This window comes from Sycon ciliatum, chromosome 9, assembly GCF_964019385.1.
Source record: "Sycon ciliatum chromosome 9, ocSycCili1.1, whole genome shotgun sequence".
Classification (NCBI taxonomy): Eukaryota; Metazoa; Porifera; class Calcarea; order Leucosolenida; family Sycettidae; genus Sycon; species Sycon ciliatum.
In genome coordinates this window covers 28,963,969-28,981,101 of record NC_088651.1, presented here as the reverse complement: position 1 = coordinate 28,981,101, position 17,133 = coordinate 28,963,969, and the positions used below count along the sequence as shown (strand labels likewise).

Here is a 17,133-nt window from a genome sequence, read left to right as displayed (position 1 = left end):
ACAGATACATAATTATACAGTGGGTCTCCAGAAAAAATTACCAACTCTAGAAACCCCCCTTTCAAGACTCGGTGCACGCCACTGCGCACCCACATACACACCCACACACACACACACGCTTCTGCCCATACCAAATGACACAGGGGGGGGGGGGATAGAACATAAACAGTCCACCCAACATAACTGGGACCCCACCCATACACAAATTCGGGGGGTGGAGGGGTGGCTCTGTCTCTCGCCGCGCGGGCTGGCACATGGCGGCGGGACACAAACCTATAATTATTATTTTTACAAAATAACAATACCAAAAAAGAAAGAAAAAGGGAACACCGCATTCTATCCTTCCTTGAGGTATGCACATACAGTACATCTAGCCGATAGAGGCGGGGGTCAGACATAAATTTCACCCAGCAGTGCCCACAAATCAACCCCAAACTATAACCGCTTTTGAGTCTGGATGTATTGGCCACTAGGGCTGGTACTGGGAGCCTGCCACGAGCAGTGTTCCCCAAACGACTCCAGAAAAAAGAAAATATATATTTTTATATATTTTAACTAATAAAAACAAATTAGCAATTTGCTGTGCACTGTGATCTGACCCGTGCCTCCCATAAGAGTGGGATGGGTGCCCATAGACCAGCTAGGAGAATGCCTGAGGGAATGCAGGGGTGCATAACTGCCGAACACCCCGCACCCTGGGACTAAGGGCTAAACATTGACGCCCCCAACTACTGATTGACGGGGAGGAGATCTGAGCGTGTGAAATATTGACTCACGGCACCGGGTGGCGAAGCCGGCATTACCATTATTATTCTCAATTCACGGATGACATGGCGTCAACCAATATTGTGAACCATTAGTACTGGCTAAGCATTCTTAATAATTCCTAACCCTAACCCTAACCCCGTGGCTGGCTTGAGTGTGGTATCAGTCGCTTCGTCTTGAAAATACCTTTCCACCGGTGGGAAGTTTGCAAAAATTGGTCAATGTTTGGCAGAGACAAAAGTGAAAGTGCATTTTATTTTGGAGGTGTGTAAATTGTCGTACTTTTAGTGGGGTAACAAATGGTTAAGTACGAGTAGTGAAAGTAAGAAAGCACATGAATGTGGGGAATTATAAAGGCGAAATATAGTATTAGCATATGCGCGAAACTAAAACTAGTAAAAAGATAAAAGAATTGAGATGAATTGTAACTTGTGAAACCGTAGAAAACCATGATTTGGTGAATCGGTTGGAAACGAATCTAGAGGCAAGGAAACAAAAAGGATATGGAGGAGGATCAGTCATTGAGATCAATCATAAGGTTGAGCAATGAATGCAAAAATGCCTTGCGTGTGTAATAATTATGGGATGTGCTGTGCGCGCTTTCGTAGCAAAGAGTTTTAACTATCTAGCAGTATGATGGCTACAAAAAAGGTCGTCTTGTAATACATTGGAATACACAGTGGTGATTGGCGTGAAGCGAGCGAAGGTTGAATACAGATTAGTCGATTTGTTGATTTTGGACCGTGACGACGGAGACTCACTCCTCCTCTTCTGTGTTTGCACAAGCTTCTACCCTTGTTTCTGGGTTGTTGGGGATAACAAACCATTGCGGCCAGTCTCGTTTTTCTCCCAAATGTATCATTTGGATCGATTCTTCGGTAGCACGTTGAGCGTCATCGGAAAGGAATAATTTGCGATCTTTGTCGGTTGATGGAGAACGTAGAAACCAGTTTGAATCATTTACCATCGAGGGGACGCTGCTCGTTGGAACGGAGGAAAAATCAGTGCTTCTTCGTTTTCCTGATGGATCCTGCGAGGCTACCGCATTGGTTTCTCCCGATCTGCCGCTCCGCGTTGATATCTGTGTGCCAGGGTTGGCGGATTCCTTATGCATCTGATCGAGATTGCTGGAGGCAGCCAGTGGTTGTTGGACTCTCCTTGCCGCACGTTTTTCCGTAGATCTTTTGGTGGAAGAAAACAAACCCGAAATAACTTTCCACGCTTCCTCTCCTCTGACGATGTGCAAAAATATAGCGAAGCCTTCTAGTGAGTTCAGGATTGTAAATATGTATTGGAAAGCAATATGATCGTGGATCAAAACAAGAAAACCAAAAATCCATGTGAGACCAAGAAGAACAGACAGGGAAACTGTGATGGTTAGGATAGACACTGACTTTGCGCTGCCTGCTTTTGTGGACTGAATGTTCTTGTTCCGAGCGCGCATTGTGTGGACAACTGTGATGAGCACACCAATGTTGTACAGGAGAGAGATACTCATAGGAGCTACCAGGCTGCCGTAGAATGCCATGTCGGCTTTGATCCAGCACCTAGCAGAATGGATAGAAGAAGAACAAAAAGCAGTTTGATAATCTAGTTGGAGATAAGATTATTGATAGACCAAACAAATCGACAACCAATGGACACTGTTTCTTTTTGACAGAAACGTATTCTATATATTCCGTCAGTAAATGAGCCAGGGACTACCGAAACCACCCTGTGGCACTTTTTGGCGAAATTGTTTTTCTCAAAATGTTGGTATGGTGTGGTAATGTGCTCAAACAAAATTTCAAGTTGATCTGCGATGGTAAAATGTGCCTAACCACCTATTTAATAATGGCATGTCAATTGAGCGATATAGAGCAAATTTATGTACACAGTTTGTAATGTTCTTTGTATATCTTGATTCTTGCTAGTTAGGCAGTTCAAATGTATAGTGAACTATGCCCTCAGCTTCATCCAGTGACGCCTGCGCGCCGTCCACTAAATATCGGTAGTGCTGCCACTCCTCTTGTGCTAGCGATATATGCGAACGCAGGGCCTGGACACTACATTCCGTCTCTTCCTCTGTACGGGCGACACGAATTTTGTACCGGATATTGTCACACAGTGCGCATACGTCTGTCCTTGGCTTCATCACTTTGATGTGTGCTGCCTGTCTCCTCCAAATGTGGCAAAATGAACTGTAATGAACAGGCAAATACTGTGTGACGGTCTTGGTGTAGATGTTGTATGCAGACTTATTGTTCTCGGATGCTGGTAAGTATACTGGAGGGTCCTCAGCACGACCTCACTCCGCTGGAGGTTGAGGTAGACCGTACATGTTAGCATATGACTAAATAAACTGCACTACATCCTGCTCTATGTCTGCTGAAATGGCCAAGTGCTGTGGTGTTCTCCCAGTCAAGCCATGTTGTGCCAGTTGAACGACTCCTTTGTTTGCCTTTTTTGAAGGCGCTTCATTACATGACTTCCAACAGCATGAACTGCCATGAACACGTCTTTGCACAACTCGTAGCCACGTACATGATAGCGGAAATAGAAAGGTCGATTACCACCGCCAGTCATCGACTTTCGCATGATTCCAGTCAGTGTGCCCAGAACCAACTGCTTGAAGCGCTTCTTCGATTCTCGTAGTTTAGAGACTTCAAATATGTAGTCCTCGAGCTGCTGCTCTGGGATGACTTTCCAATGATTCTTTGACTTGCATCCACAGCCTCTCTCAATCCCATCGCGTATGTCCGAGGAGACCACGCTTCACCTGCTCCGTCGTCGGTGGCTCAGGTGCGGGGGTATCTGGTTCGTCATCCGATTCCGAGTAGTCGGTGTCACTCTCCGCGTTTGAAATTTCAGAGCTGTCGGGGCTTGGCGTTTTCGACACAACACTAGCAGCACTCGAGCTTGCTGTGACTCCATACGTCTTCTTCTTAGGTGGCATATCATCGCCGTCGCTGTCAGCATCGGTGTCGGAATCGCTCGCGGACGACTCGCGGGTGCCAGCGCTGAATCCGTAAAAATTCTCGTGGTCCGATTCAAGCGCCTTCGCATCAGGGACTAGTCGACTCCACCCAGAATCGAGCTGCGTCGTCTACTAGATGTTGTAGCCATAATCAGTCACAGTAAGTGGAGCCTCATGAGTTACTCGACAATCGCTCGAGCTCGGAATCCTTCCCCGAACACCTAACAAGAGGACAGCTCTTGAGTCTTGTCAAAACAAAAGTGGCGAGTTCTGCGCTTCGCGTAACTTACTTTGAGTCGCGTGACTTTGAAACGTCATAACTTCATTTTGATATCAAACGTCGTAGGGCGGTTTCTATAGTCCCTGGCTCAAATACTTCAGGTAGATGGCAGAGAATTAACAAAGCAGCTCATAGGAGCAGAGAACAAAGCTACTACAGGTGTGAAAAAGATGAAAGCACAACATAGTGCGAAGAACTGCAAGTAAAGGGAATAAGTAGTTATCGTGTCCGTTCCAGAAGGGAACAGCATGCGGCCTAGCGAAACACACACAGTGTGCAAGCTTATGACTATGCTTGGAGCTCTCCATCCACTCTTATCTCTTTATCTACAAATCTGTATCTACAAATCTCTATATCTATTCAAATGTGTAAATTGCATCATGACCTTCGGGTGACTTGGGTTAACCCATGATGAAGTCCATGGTAATAATTATGGTCCAAGGGTTGCTCGGGCACAGAAAGTGACTGGAGAAGCCCAGACCTTAATTGAGCACCCTTAGCGCGCTGACAGACAGCACACGATTTAACAAATTTCTTAACATGCTACCCCATGCGCGGCCAATAGAAGTGACGAGCGAGCTGGAAATACGTTCTGTCCCTGCCGGGATGACCTGCGGTAATGCAGTCATGGTGCTCCTGCAAGAGTTGTAGTCGAAGTGCGCATTTGGGAACGTATAACCTGTTACTGGGGAAGATCGCAAGTAAAGATGATGGGCGTCACCATCCTAGAGGTATGCCTGGTGAACGTTGTCACTCGGAGAACGACGCATCTTCTGGATGATAGGCCATAACTCTGCATCGTGTTCATATGCTTCTGCTACCGTCTTCGAGAACTGATCATCAATTGCCAGAGCAAACTCAAGAGCGTTACATTGTGCAGCAGTCAGTTCTGTTTGAACTACTGAGATCTCGCCCGGCTGAAGGTCAGGACGACGAGACAAGGCATCAGCAGCCGCATTGTCCCTTCCAGGTTTATGATGGACCGTAAAGTCGAAATCCGCCAGTAACTCTACCCAACGGGCCTCCCTTTTCGTGAGGGTAGGTTTGGTTCTCAGGTGTACAACGGCCATGTTATCCGTGAACACATCGAAATTCCCAAAGAGGTACACTCGCCAACACTTCAGGGTTTGGACTAGAGCGAGGGTTTCTCTTTCTCCGGCTGTGTAGTTGCGCTCGGCTCGGCATTGCAGGAGCACTCCAGCAATGGCGAAATCGCTAGCGTCGGTTTCTACTCTGAATGGCTTTTTAACATCAGCAAGTCGCAATACGGGTGCACTCAGTAAGGCCTTCCGCAGCTTCTCAAATGCAGACTGACGTGCGCTGTTCCACTCAAAACGCGAGTGTTTCCCTGTGATTTCCTCCAAAGGTCTCGAAATCATGGAATAGTGATCAATGAACCGTCTGAAATAGTTCGCGAAACCCAAGAACTGTCTCACTTCCTTTATAGAGGACGGCGCAGGCCACTCCTTAACCGCAGCAATTTTGTTTAGGTCGGGAGAGATAGATAAACCACTCAGCTTGTGGCCTAGGAAGATGACATCCCGCAACCCAAATTCACACTTTCAGGGTTTGCAGAATAACTTGTTGGCTCTCAAGGTTTCCAAAACAGTGCTGACATGCCTCAAATGCTCGCTCCATGTTTTACTGAAGGTAAAGATATCATCAAGGAATACGACCACGAAATCACGTAAATAGGGCTGCAGTATTGAATTCATCAAGGCCTGGAATGTGGCAGGCGCATTGGTTAGACCAAATCCCATTACCCGAAACTGGAAGTGTCCAATGGGGGTGTTGATTGCCGTTTTGGGCACATCTTTTTCACTAATGCTGATTTGGTTGTATCTCGAACGGAGGTCTAATTTCGTGAAGTGGCGAGCCCCTTGGACGGTGTCGAACAGATCGTTAATGTTCGGAAGGCAGGCTTAGTTTTTAAAGGGGAAGTTAAGGAGGCTCCGAACAGTTGCGCAGCGCAGTGCAAAAAGGGCACCTCCGAAATCTGTTTTTTGCCGCGAGATTCGAAAAATGTTGTGTTCCATGCGGAAACAAGCTGTTGTTCAGAAAGAAGTTTTTTGATTTCTCTGTGCTCGCAGTTGTTCCAGGATGCAGTTCTACTCGTTGCAGTGTTTCTGTAGCCGTGGCTGTTTCTACGCTGGAAAGAATCACTGGCCATGGCTAATGCAAAACAAAGGCAGTTCCTACGCTGCTTGATTTTTTTGTGAAAACTTTGTTGAAGCGGTACGATGTGGCCACGAAGAACAAAATATAATTATATTACTGACGAAGAAGGGTGAGAAAAGCAGGCTGAAGTCAGTGAAGACATCGATGTCGAACGTAGTGATACTAGTACTGGTACTGGAATTTAGCATGGACTACCTGTGGAGCGTGAAGTGGCTGCCCACTCGCTGGTAAGTGGACCCACTTGCAGCTCCAGTCGCACGAGTACCGTTTGAAACTTTCTGTGGATCCTAGAGTATCCTGAGCTCAGTGGACGACGCATCTCAGGGCTGCTGAACTTGGGCTACTGTCCCTGTAGGAATGAGGTTCGTGTCAACCACTGTACTGCACTGATGGTGTAAGGAAAACGCTGGCCAGAAGCTTGTGTTCTGAACCAGGGACGAACTTCTAAATCCTGCTTTTGTAAAAATGGGGATGCCACAACTAAGATGTGCACACTCAGGTGTGTATTGGGTAAATGCTTGTGGTTGATTATTTTGAATCCTTTCCTATGCGCAAGTACGTGTATACATGCGTTTGTGTGTGTGTGTGTGTACGCGCGCGCGCGCGTGTGTGTGTACGTGCGCGCGCGAGTGTGTGTGTACGCGCGTGCGCGCGCGCGTGTGTGTGTGTGTGTGTGTGCAAGCTGTTGAAAGGTGTAATCCGAGCACAAGTTGCTATGTCTAACGTAGTTTGTTCGATATCCTCGCTTCAGCGTTGGGCAGGTGTATGCGTGTGTGTGTACGCACGTGTGTGTGTGGGCACGTGCTGGTGCCCGCATGTGTGGGTTCGCACGCAATGTTGATCTGGGTTATGCACATGTCCCCACGAGTGCACTGTGTGCATGTGCATGCAAATGTCTGTGTACATGTATGTGTGTATGCACGTGCATGTGTGCGCGCGTGTGCAAAGCTAGGTGTGGAAAGGGGGGGGGGGAGAGGCTCACGGTGCTGGTTCTGTATGCCTCTCCTCTCTGGTGTCCGCAAGGACAGTGTGGTAATGGCTTTACACTACAGGAGTTGCATGTGAATGCGCATTTGTGAACCGTATTTGAGACACAAAAAGAATTGCCGAGAGAGCATGACAGTACACTACATGTATATCGTATGTGTGCACGCCAGCGTATGTAGATGCATATTGCCCTTCATGCGATGTTTTTCTGGAGTCTGCTGCTATCAACGCAAGTGACAACCAGCAAATGCATGCCCAGTGCAGTGGCTGGTCTTCATGCTTTTATTTACACTAAGTCCTACTATGGACTAGTAGTGTTACAATGATGCGTGCACGAGCGTGCGTGTGGGTGGGTGTTTATGTGCATGCGCGCGCACGCGTGTGAGTGTTTAGTGTGCCTTATTTTGAATGCCTGCTTTCACATTATTCATGAGCCAGTTTCATGGTCGAGGTTGTTATGAAACCTCGCTACCTTACATGTACATGTACACTACTCGTATATCAATGTGCTAGGACTGAAGGCTGCATGACATACATGTAATGATACATGTACCTTTCCAAGCACAGACTGTCTGGTATGTCCAAAGGAGGTTGCAGCATGAAAATAACTTCTTCTAAAATAATATTACCATACTACCATGTCATTGGTAGTGATATTTAGTCAAGAAGGCAAGAATGGTCAGATTTTCTAAAAATGCTATTTTCAGAATTGGCCTAAAAATACCATGTTTTGATACCTATATTGTTTGGTAGGGGCCTAAAGTGCCTGGTGACACCATCAAAACTGTCCATTATCGGTTTCCTTGGGGCTCAAGGATCACAGAAAGCCACAAAAATCAATATGTCCATGGACAAAATGTTGCAGGCTGAACCATTTCACAATTCAGCACCCGATGGAAATTTCGGTACCCGTAATTTCGAAAAAGTGGCTCGCCAAGGGCAAAACCAAGACACAGTCTATCTTGTGTACCCAAGATACCTCCAAATGTGGTTCTTAAACACATGACGAAGAAAATACTTAGTATCCTCCTTCCAGGAGGCTTCTTTGGGTCAAAAACCAATTTTTTTTACCATTTTTTGCCGAAAATCAAGAAATTGTACACTCACTAAATACACCAGAATACCTCTTATATGCCTGGTGACCCTACCTAAAAACTATACCAAATTGAAGAGGAGACATCACTCCACCATTCTATGCATAAAAAACAGGGTGTCCATGGACCTTTTATTTTTGCTTCTTTAGGTGGGAGCCTCCTTAAGGCAAAAATTTAAATTTCACCAGTTGTAGTCTTCGGGGTGCTGAGTCGAATGGTCTTGGTCCGAGGAAGCTGAGACGCTTCCTTCCTACTTGAATCCCAATCGAACTCGCGCACTTCCACCGAAACTGGGTGACTGCGCCCTACTAAATGGGGATTTGTATGCAAAATGTCACTAAAAGCGCCATTTCGTTCTTATAAAAGCACGGATGACCGCGATTGGCCCATATGTTGTAGTCTTTTGGACGCAGAGTCGACTGGTTTTGGTCCGAAAAGGCTGCGATGCAGCGTTCCTCCTTTATTCCCAATCGAACATGGTTGAACAAGCGGTCACGTGCTCCTGGGTGCCCAAATCACCTGGTCACCACGCCAGCAGGCGACAACTTTCACACCAAGGTTCAACTCGAGTTCAACTCGAGTGACAGGATTGCACCCAAAAAAGGTCAAACAGGCTAGTAAGTTGTACCCTGCACTGGGCCTGCAGGCACGGTGATCAGGTGACTGGCGTACGCAGGAGCACGTGACCGCTTGTTCAACCATGTTCGATTGGGAATAAAGGAGGAACGCTGCATCGCAGCCTTTTCGGACCAAAACCAATCGACTCAGCGTCCAAAAGACTACAACATATGGGCCAATCGCGGTCATCCGTGCTTTTATAAGAACGAAATGGCGCTTTTAGTGACATTTTGCATACAAATCACCATCTAGTAGGGCGCAGTCACCCAGTTTCGGTGGAAGTGCGCGAGTTCGATTGGGATTCAAGTAGGAAGGGAGCGTCTCAGCTTCCTCGGACCACGACCATTCGACTCAGCACCCCGAAGACTACAACTGGTGAAATTTTAATTTTTGCCTTAACTTTCCCTTTAATAGTGATCTTGTTTAGATCCCGCCAGTCACAAACGATTCGTAATGACCCATCTGCCTTCTTAACAAAGAACACCGGGGCTCCGTACGGGGACTTACTAGGCTCGATGAATCCTTTACCGAGGAGGGCTGTCAGCTGCTTGTGTAGTTCATCCATCTCGGGCTTGGATAGTCGGTACGCTGCCTTGGATGGTGGCGTTGAGTTGTGTTCGACCTCAGTTTCGTGGTCCACCGACTTTTCTGGGGGAAGCTGTGAAGGGAGGTCATCGGGGAACTCGTCCGAGAATCTGTGCAGCAGCTCATCGACGTCACGATGCTTGTCCGGAGGTACCTCCTTCCGAGGCTCATGTAACGAACTGTCGTTGGGTGAAGATAGCCAAGCCAGGTAACCCTCTGCGCCTTGCCGTAGCGCATGTCGCGCTTTTTTGCCAGAGATGAACATCAGATCCGAGGGAACAGCAGCGTCGCTTGTGGGTTCACCCGCGATTAGGGATTCGGCACACAGTTTCACCTCTTTGGTGCGGTAGTTGATAGCTGGGTTATTCCGGGTCAGCCAGGGTTTTCCCAGGATCACATCATATCGATCAAGGGGAAAGACCGTCAGGCGCTGGTCATCGCCATAGTCTCCTACGGCCAAGGGAGCGTCGGTGGTCTCTAGCGGCCACGAACTGGTTGATCCGTCCGCCAAGGCCACCTTTAGAACCTCCACGATCTTCGTTTTCATCTTTTGGTTTCTTGCGAATCGTTCCGAGATAAAATCGTGTGTTGACCCGCAGTCGATTAACATTGTCGCTCGGTGGCCGTTCACCTTTTTCGTTCACAAGGCGATCGTGGTCCCGCGCGTGCGAATCAAGGGCAATGTTGCTGACGTAGCTCCGCACGCACTGCGGGCCTTGAGACTCCAGGGTGTCGTCGCCATCATCAGTCTCCACGTCGTCTGTCTCCAGGCAACTAAACCTGTTGGCGACTGGCACGGTGACCTTGGGTGCTCTCTCACACGCCAGTAATCGCACCCCTCTTTTTACTGGCGTCCAGCGTTTGGTTACGAGTCACATTGACGTGCCAGATGACCAGGTCGGTGGCATATGTAGCATCGTCGTTCCGTTTCCTCGCGATTGGAACGGGGACCAGGAACCGACAGTGGACGACGTACCGGGTTCCCCTGCTGCTGTCGTACCGTAATGAAGGGCATCACTTGCGATACGGCGAGCGCTGCTTCGGTTGCCTTCTGCAGGGTTGTAGGATGCTCCTTCATGACTTCACGCCTGAGCTCCGGGGCCAGGCCCCTGACAAATAGTACTGCGCGAGAGTGGCCATCCAGGTCAGTGATTAAAAAACTGAGCGGCGAGAATTCTGCGATGTAGTCTCCTAAGGCGCCGCGCTGGGAGAGGGAGAACAAACCCCACCGAGCTCTCTCTTGGTCGTACTTCACACCGTAAGCCGCCTCTAATGCCTTCTTCAAGGACGACCAGTCTGGGTATGCAGCGCCGGCTTCCAGGGAAGTCATCAACCACAGACGCGGATTTCCAGCGATATAACTGGCTGCAAACTCAGCTTCACGTTTAGGATCCGCGAAGCGCCACGAAACCAAGGCCAACTCGATGGCAAATGCCCATTCCTGAAACGTGGTGGGATCTCCGGCGAACACAGGCGGCTCCTTGACGTGTGGGCGATCACGCGGTGCAGGCTGGGAAGCTTAAGCACGAGACTCAGGAACGCACTGGGGTGACGACTGAGTAGAGGGTAGAGCTTCCTTCCGGAGACGGTTGACGATCCAGATGCTGACGACGATAGAGCTGATAGCCGAGGCCAGAACTAGGCCCACGAACCACCACATGGGATGGAGAACCATCCTCTGCTACCAATGTAATAGTTCTTCATTGAGCGAAGAAAGAAGAGAGCGTTTATTACTCAATATACTGGTTATGTATATGAGAGTAGGTGTGACACAAGGTGATAAGGTGTGAGTGGTGAAAGTAGGTGTAAACTGTTATACCTCGTCCTCCCATTCAGCCCCAATTCTCGCACGCTTCTCTTTCATGGCAATTTCAGTTCGCTTCTGTTTAAAATTGTACTCAGTTGTTTTCCGTTGCGTCCTAGGCCAGACCAGTGCCTTTCTCCGAGAACGTTTGTACTTCGCTCTTCAGCAGCACTTTGCAATGTCGGACCAGCCTTCACTCCTCCATTGGTCTTGTTCTACCCCGAGTTTATTCACGCTACGGTCTGTTTTTTCTTGCTTATTTGGCTGCAGACAGATGGAATAGCACTCCATCTGTTATCCGCACTACTGCATCGCCATCCCTATTTCGCCATGCATTACTTTCGTTCCTAGGGTACCCCGTAAGAAGACCTTGAGTCTGTGGGGACTGCCCTATTAAAATAATAATAAATGAGCCCGGATCAGCGAAAACCATCGCTTGTGTTTGATATCAAGTTGATCAAAAAGTGACGTTGAAGTCGAGCGAAAGAAAAGTCGCGGACCTAACAACTACCCATCACCTTTCTGTCTTTCTTGTCACTAGTCTTTCTTTCCGCCTGACAAGCCCGTGTTTGTTTGTTTGTCAGTGACTAACTAGCTAGGCAAGCCCCAGGCAAGTGAGGAGACACGGCTAGGAAACCCCACGTACCTGAGCTTAGCTGGCGAATAGGTACGATCGCGGGGCGCGAGCATCGCACACGCATCGATCGTCGTTGACGCCAATCACGACACGACATTTTTTGGTGATGACTGGAATGGCGATTGCTCATCAAGAGAGTCAGGTGAAAGCCGACGGAGCTCCAGAGGACCACTCTCTCCTGCCGCAAAGCGACTCGGCGAGGCTGCAGACTTCGTGTAGAAGAAAGCAGCGCTGATGAGAATGACGCCGATTCGAGTGGATATTGTTGAACGATGAACGACTCCTTCACTAGTAAGTTTGTCGGATATCAACAGGGATGATGCAGAGCAAAGGCGTCTCGATTCACGACTGGAAGAGCAACGAGAGCTAGCGCCAGACAAGATCTGCTTCGTTGGCTGGGACGCTGAGCAACTTGAAACATTTATTGGGTCCATGCAGCAGCTCCCAAAAAAATTCAAAAAATATGTTCCTGTAGGGTCAGGTAACCGTTGAATGTATCTGCACCTAGTACGTACCTCATGCTCATGAGCCTGTGTGCTGAGCAGTCACAGCTACTGTGACGGATTGCACTCCGTGTGTGCAGATATGTTTTCATGGAAGTGAAGGGCTTGGAGAGCATCAGTACAGAACCTGGTGTGGATGCAATATCAGCCCCTGGAACTTGGCCATATGCCGTTAGCTGCGCGATAGTCAGTGAAGCCAATGATTTACTTGGACAAGCCAGTGTCTGAGTACACCCCCAAGGACTATAAAATTCCTCCTTGTTAGCCGGCTGAGTGATGGCAATGCCTGACAGGATCAGACACATACCAACGCTCATACTTGCATCCTACACAGAAATGCCAGTTCCAACATTCTCCATACAGCGATGTGGTGTACCGCATTTGTTGGACACTCACGGTGCTGCGATTGATCTAAAATTTCTTGAGACTGGTTATAAGTGGTTGTGGATCAATTTCGAGCACAAAAATATTTTTTGAAAATTTTGCACATGTGATGGTTTTTGCTGATCCAGGCTCAAATAATAATAATAAAAACAAAGCAGTGTGAAGGTAGCACCAAATGTAAAGTGTGATCGTTACTGTCCAGCTCTCACACTACCCACCCAAACTCAAATTAGATGCATGTATTACCGATCCAAAAGTATCACGCGAATGATGAGCTTCGTTATACCCAAAATAATGCGTCCATCTTTTCCATGCTCGTATCTCTTTTGTAGACTTTACACAAAGTCATACAATCTTCACTACTGTCATCACTTTTCTGACAAATCTGCATCTGCATCTGCTGCACTGCTGGCCTAGCTAAACCGATACCGCTGCCGTTTCGGGTCAACTTTAAGGAATTTCGTCGGCCGCTTAACCAGTGTACTCTGTCGTACCAGAGTCCCTTTCTCGACTGCTCGTGCAGCAGGGAGAAGATTTGGATTTGCATCCCGTAGCCTATTGTAGTCGGAAAATGTCAGCTGCAGAACTCAATTACTGCGGCCAAGAGAGAAACTTTGGCTGTGGTATTTGCACTAAAGAGCTGGAAAATCTATCTATTCCGCCACTTTGACCTGAGGACCGATAATATGGGTGTTGTCTACTTACGAACCAAACCGACTCTCACCAAGCGTGAGGCAAGATGGGTAGAGTGTTAAGCTGACTATGACTTTACGGTCTTTCACAAACCAGGAAAGAAAAACATTGCAGATCCGCTTTCACGCCGTTCAGATCTGTTCAGTGATTCTGAAATAGGCGGGTCAATCCTCCCACCGTTCAGTTGAATGCCATAAAGCATACCCTAGGGATTAATCCAGACATAGTGCAGTTACTTGTCAGCGGTTACAAGTGCGACAAGGATCTTGCTCCCATTATCAGGAGACTGAAAAATTCAAGCCATGACAATCTGCCAGACTGTTACCTTCTAAATGAAACACCCGGTTATCTTTATCTCAGATCTTCACCACAGAATCGGTTATGCATTCAAAAGAGTAGCAAACTCCGACTCGCCCTGCTTCAAGAATACCATGACTGTGCGACTGCGGGGCATCCCGGTCGAGATGGCACCTATTTCAAACTCGCTAGATATTTCTATTGGCAAAGAATGGGACTGGATGTAAAGGCGTTTGTCAAGTCATGTGACGTCTGCCAACGAGTTAAATGCGGCAAGCTAAAAACTGGTCTCTTGCAGAATTTACCAGTGCCCAGTCAGCCGTGGGCGGATAATAATAATAATAATAATAATACAGCACGCATATAGCTCATAGGAAAAGTCAAATGAGGGTCATGAATCTGTCGACAACGTCGAGCCAGTGCGTTCTGTCTGAGGCAAGTTGCTCCGCTTCCAAAAGAGACATATTGAGAAGTAAAGGGTCGGATATCTCGATGGATTTTATCATGGGTTTGCCTAGGACCAATACAAGTCATGATGCTATAATATAATTATTATTATTTATCACTCTTCTAAATCGACCTCCACTAATTCTCGTGATCCTTGACTGGTCCTATATTACCCATATCGCCGTAATATCGACCGCTTGTATCGACCGCTTGTATCGACCACTTAGGCATTGTAATCTTTCGACTTTGGAGGGACTTAGAATTTTTCTCTCCACTTCAAAAAGAAGATTTGAAAGAAAGAAGACAAAGGAAGAGAACAAGCAGGATTTGAACCCACAACAGTATGAATCTCAAGCAACCCCTTATACCACCCAGCCACTGTGCTGCAGATGCTGAACCCTGTTGTTCTTATAGTCTTGTACCCAAAATAGGCAACATCCTATGTACACTATAGTACGAATGCTATACTAAAAAGGTAAAAAAAATAGCTCCTAAAGGTTCAAATTTTGGGGTTATGGCAAAGGAATCGTGATAAATAGGATATTGACCTCGACTTCGGTCTATATTTCCCATATAGACCTCGTCTTGGTCAATATCCTATACGTATTTGTAGAACGTTTGACAAAGAGTGTACATTTAGCACCTACTGTATATCAACATGTATTTCGACTGCATAGTTTGAGCTCTAGTATTTTATGTGATCGTGATCCAAGACTTACTGCAGCATTGGTTTCAGGAAATGTTTGATCGCTTACAGTCTATTCACAACAAATTGTACTAATGTATCTTCTACCTCTTCTCCCTTACGAACATACTTTCTCATTTTCCATACTTACTTAGGAGACTCCCTTCGATAGGCATCTATTTGCCTCTGGAGGATCCGTGAAATAAAAATCAATCAAATTAATCAATCAATCAAAGAGATGGGCCCTGGCTCTGGCGAGCTCCCGTATTTGGCGAATTTTCAAGATTTTATCGTACACAGTGCAGTGCTGCGAAGTTTGAAATTTGAAAAAGGGTCCAAAACGGTACCTGAACTGGGGTTCGAACCGTACAATGCACTGTTGCAGGCAGGATCAAACGGCCTGGATTTCGATGGTCTTTCCCAATTCCGTGCTCTTGGGGCAAAATTTGGCCGAAGTACTATTCTTGTTACGGCTTGCATTTTTGAGAAAAAGACTTTAGAAACATAAGTCCACCAACACCCTCAATGCGTTTTTAAGCTTGATAAATATACACGTACGTCGATCTTCATTTACTAATCATTGATTTTCATTCTCTTTGTGTATTACTTCAAGCTCCAAAGTAAATCACATAATATGCTACCTGTACAATTCATTTGGGTTTTGGATTGATTTTTATAATTGATTTTGGTTTTGGATTGATTTTCTTTTATTTCATTTTCATTTTCATTTAACTTGCCATATTTTGCGTGTGCATTTTGCCTTCTTGTTCTTTTATTCCATGGATGGTAGCCCTCATTCATAATATTGTTTGACACCATGTCATCCATGAATTGAGAATAATAATAATAATAATAATAATAATAATCTTCACTAGTTTGAGGGGAAGAGACAAACGGGAAAAGTCTGCAGAAAAAATTGACTGTCACCACCAGGACTCGAACCAGGGACCCTCGCTTGTAGCTAGCGATGCTCTAACCACTGAGCTATGGTGTAGTCGTCATCCCAGCAGAGATTGTTCAACATTTTCTTCAGACTTCGTAACTCACACTTCCTGTGAATCCACACAGGCGGGTGGGACGCAGCCCTCACTGTACCCACACACTTCACGTACACTCTAGCACGCGGGGAGCCCCAAGTCATAAAATCTTCAATAGTTTGAGGGAAAGAGACAAACGGGAAAAGTCTGAAGAAAAAATTTGACTGTCACCACCAGGACTCGAACCAGGGACCCTCGCTTGTAGCTAGCGATGCTCTAACCAGTGAGCTATGGTGTAGTCGTCATCCCAGCTGAGACTGTTCAACATTTTCTTCAGACTTCGTAACTCACACTTCCTGTGAATCCGCACAGGCGGGTGGGACGCAGCCCTCACTGTACCCACACACTTCACGTATACTCTAGCATGCGGGAAGCCGCAAGTCATAAAATCTTCACTAGTTTGAGGGAAAGTGAAAAATGGGAAAAGTCTGAAGAAAAAATTGACTGTCACCACCAGGGACCCTCGCTTGTAGCTAGCGATGCTCTAACCACTGAGCTATGGTGTAGTCGTCATCCCAGCAGAGACTGTTCAACATTTTCTTCAGACTTCGTAACTCACACTTCCTGTGAATCCACACAGGCGGGTGGGACGCAGCCCTCACTGTACCCACACACTTCACGTACACTCTAGCACGCGGGGAGCCCCAAGTCATAAAATCTTCACTAGTTTGAGGGAAAGAGACAAACGGGAAAAGTCTGAAGAAAAAATTGACTGTCACAACCAGGACTCGAACCAGGGACCCTCGCTTGTAGCTAGCGATGCTCTAACCACTGAGCTATGGTGTAGTCGTCATCCCAGCAGAGACTGTTCAACATTTTCTTCAGACTTCCGAACTCACACTTCCTGTGAATCCGCACAGGCGGGTGGGACGCAGCCCTCACTGTACCCACACACTTCACTTCCTCTTTAGCACGCGGGGAGCCCCAATAATAATAATAATAATAATAATAATTTGAAAGTAGGACGGAGGCAGAAAATATAACAAAAATGTATTATCTACGCATGCATCTACGCAAGAGTCGCCACCAGCCAATTAGGACATGTGTCAAAGTATTGAACGTATTCGTTCCCTTCTTGTAAAAATACTACAGGGAATGATGGAAATAAGCTAAAAGACTACAACTATAAGGAAAGAAGTTCAGAAATATATCACTCCAATTATGTGTAGAAGCGGTTGGGTGG

At 46.8% G+C, this 17,133-nt stretch overlaps 1 protein-coding gene across 1 annotated transcript in view; it reads right to left on the bottom strand.

The window, feature by feature from the left end:
- Positions 1-967: 967 nt before the first annotated feature.
- LOC135824649 (cadherin EGF LAG seven-pass G-type receptor 1-like) overlaps positions 968-17,133 on the bottom strand; it is a 182,108-nt gene continuing 165,942 nt past the window's right edge. Inside the window, exon 22 of the mRNA XM_065337369.1 lies at positions 968-2,312. Within this exon, the coding sequence (XP_065193441.1) occupies positions 1,523-2,312 (790 nt within the window). The 3' untranslated portion in view covers positions 968-1,522. The remainder of the gene's footprint in view (positions 2,313-17,133) is intronic.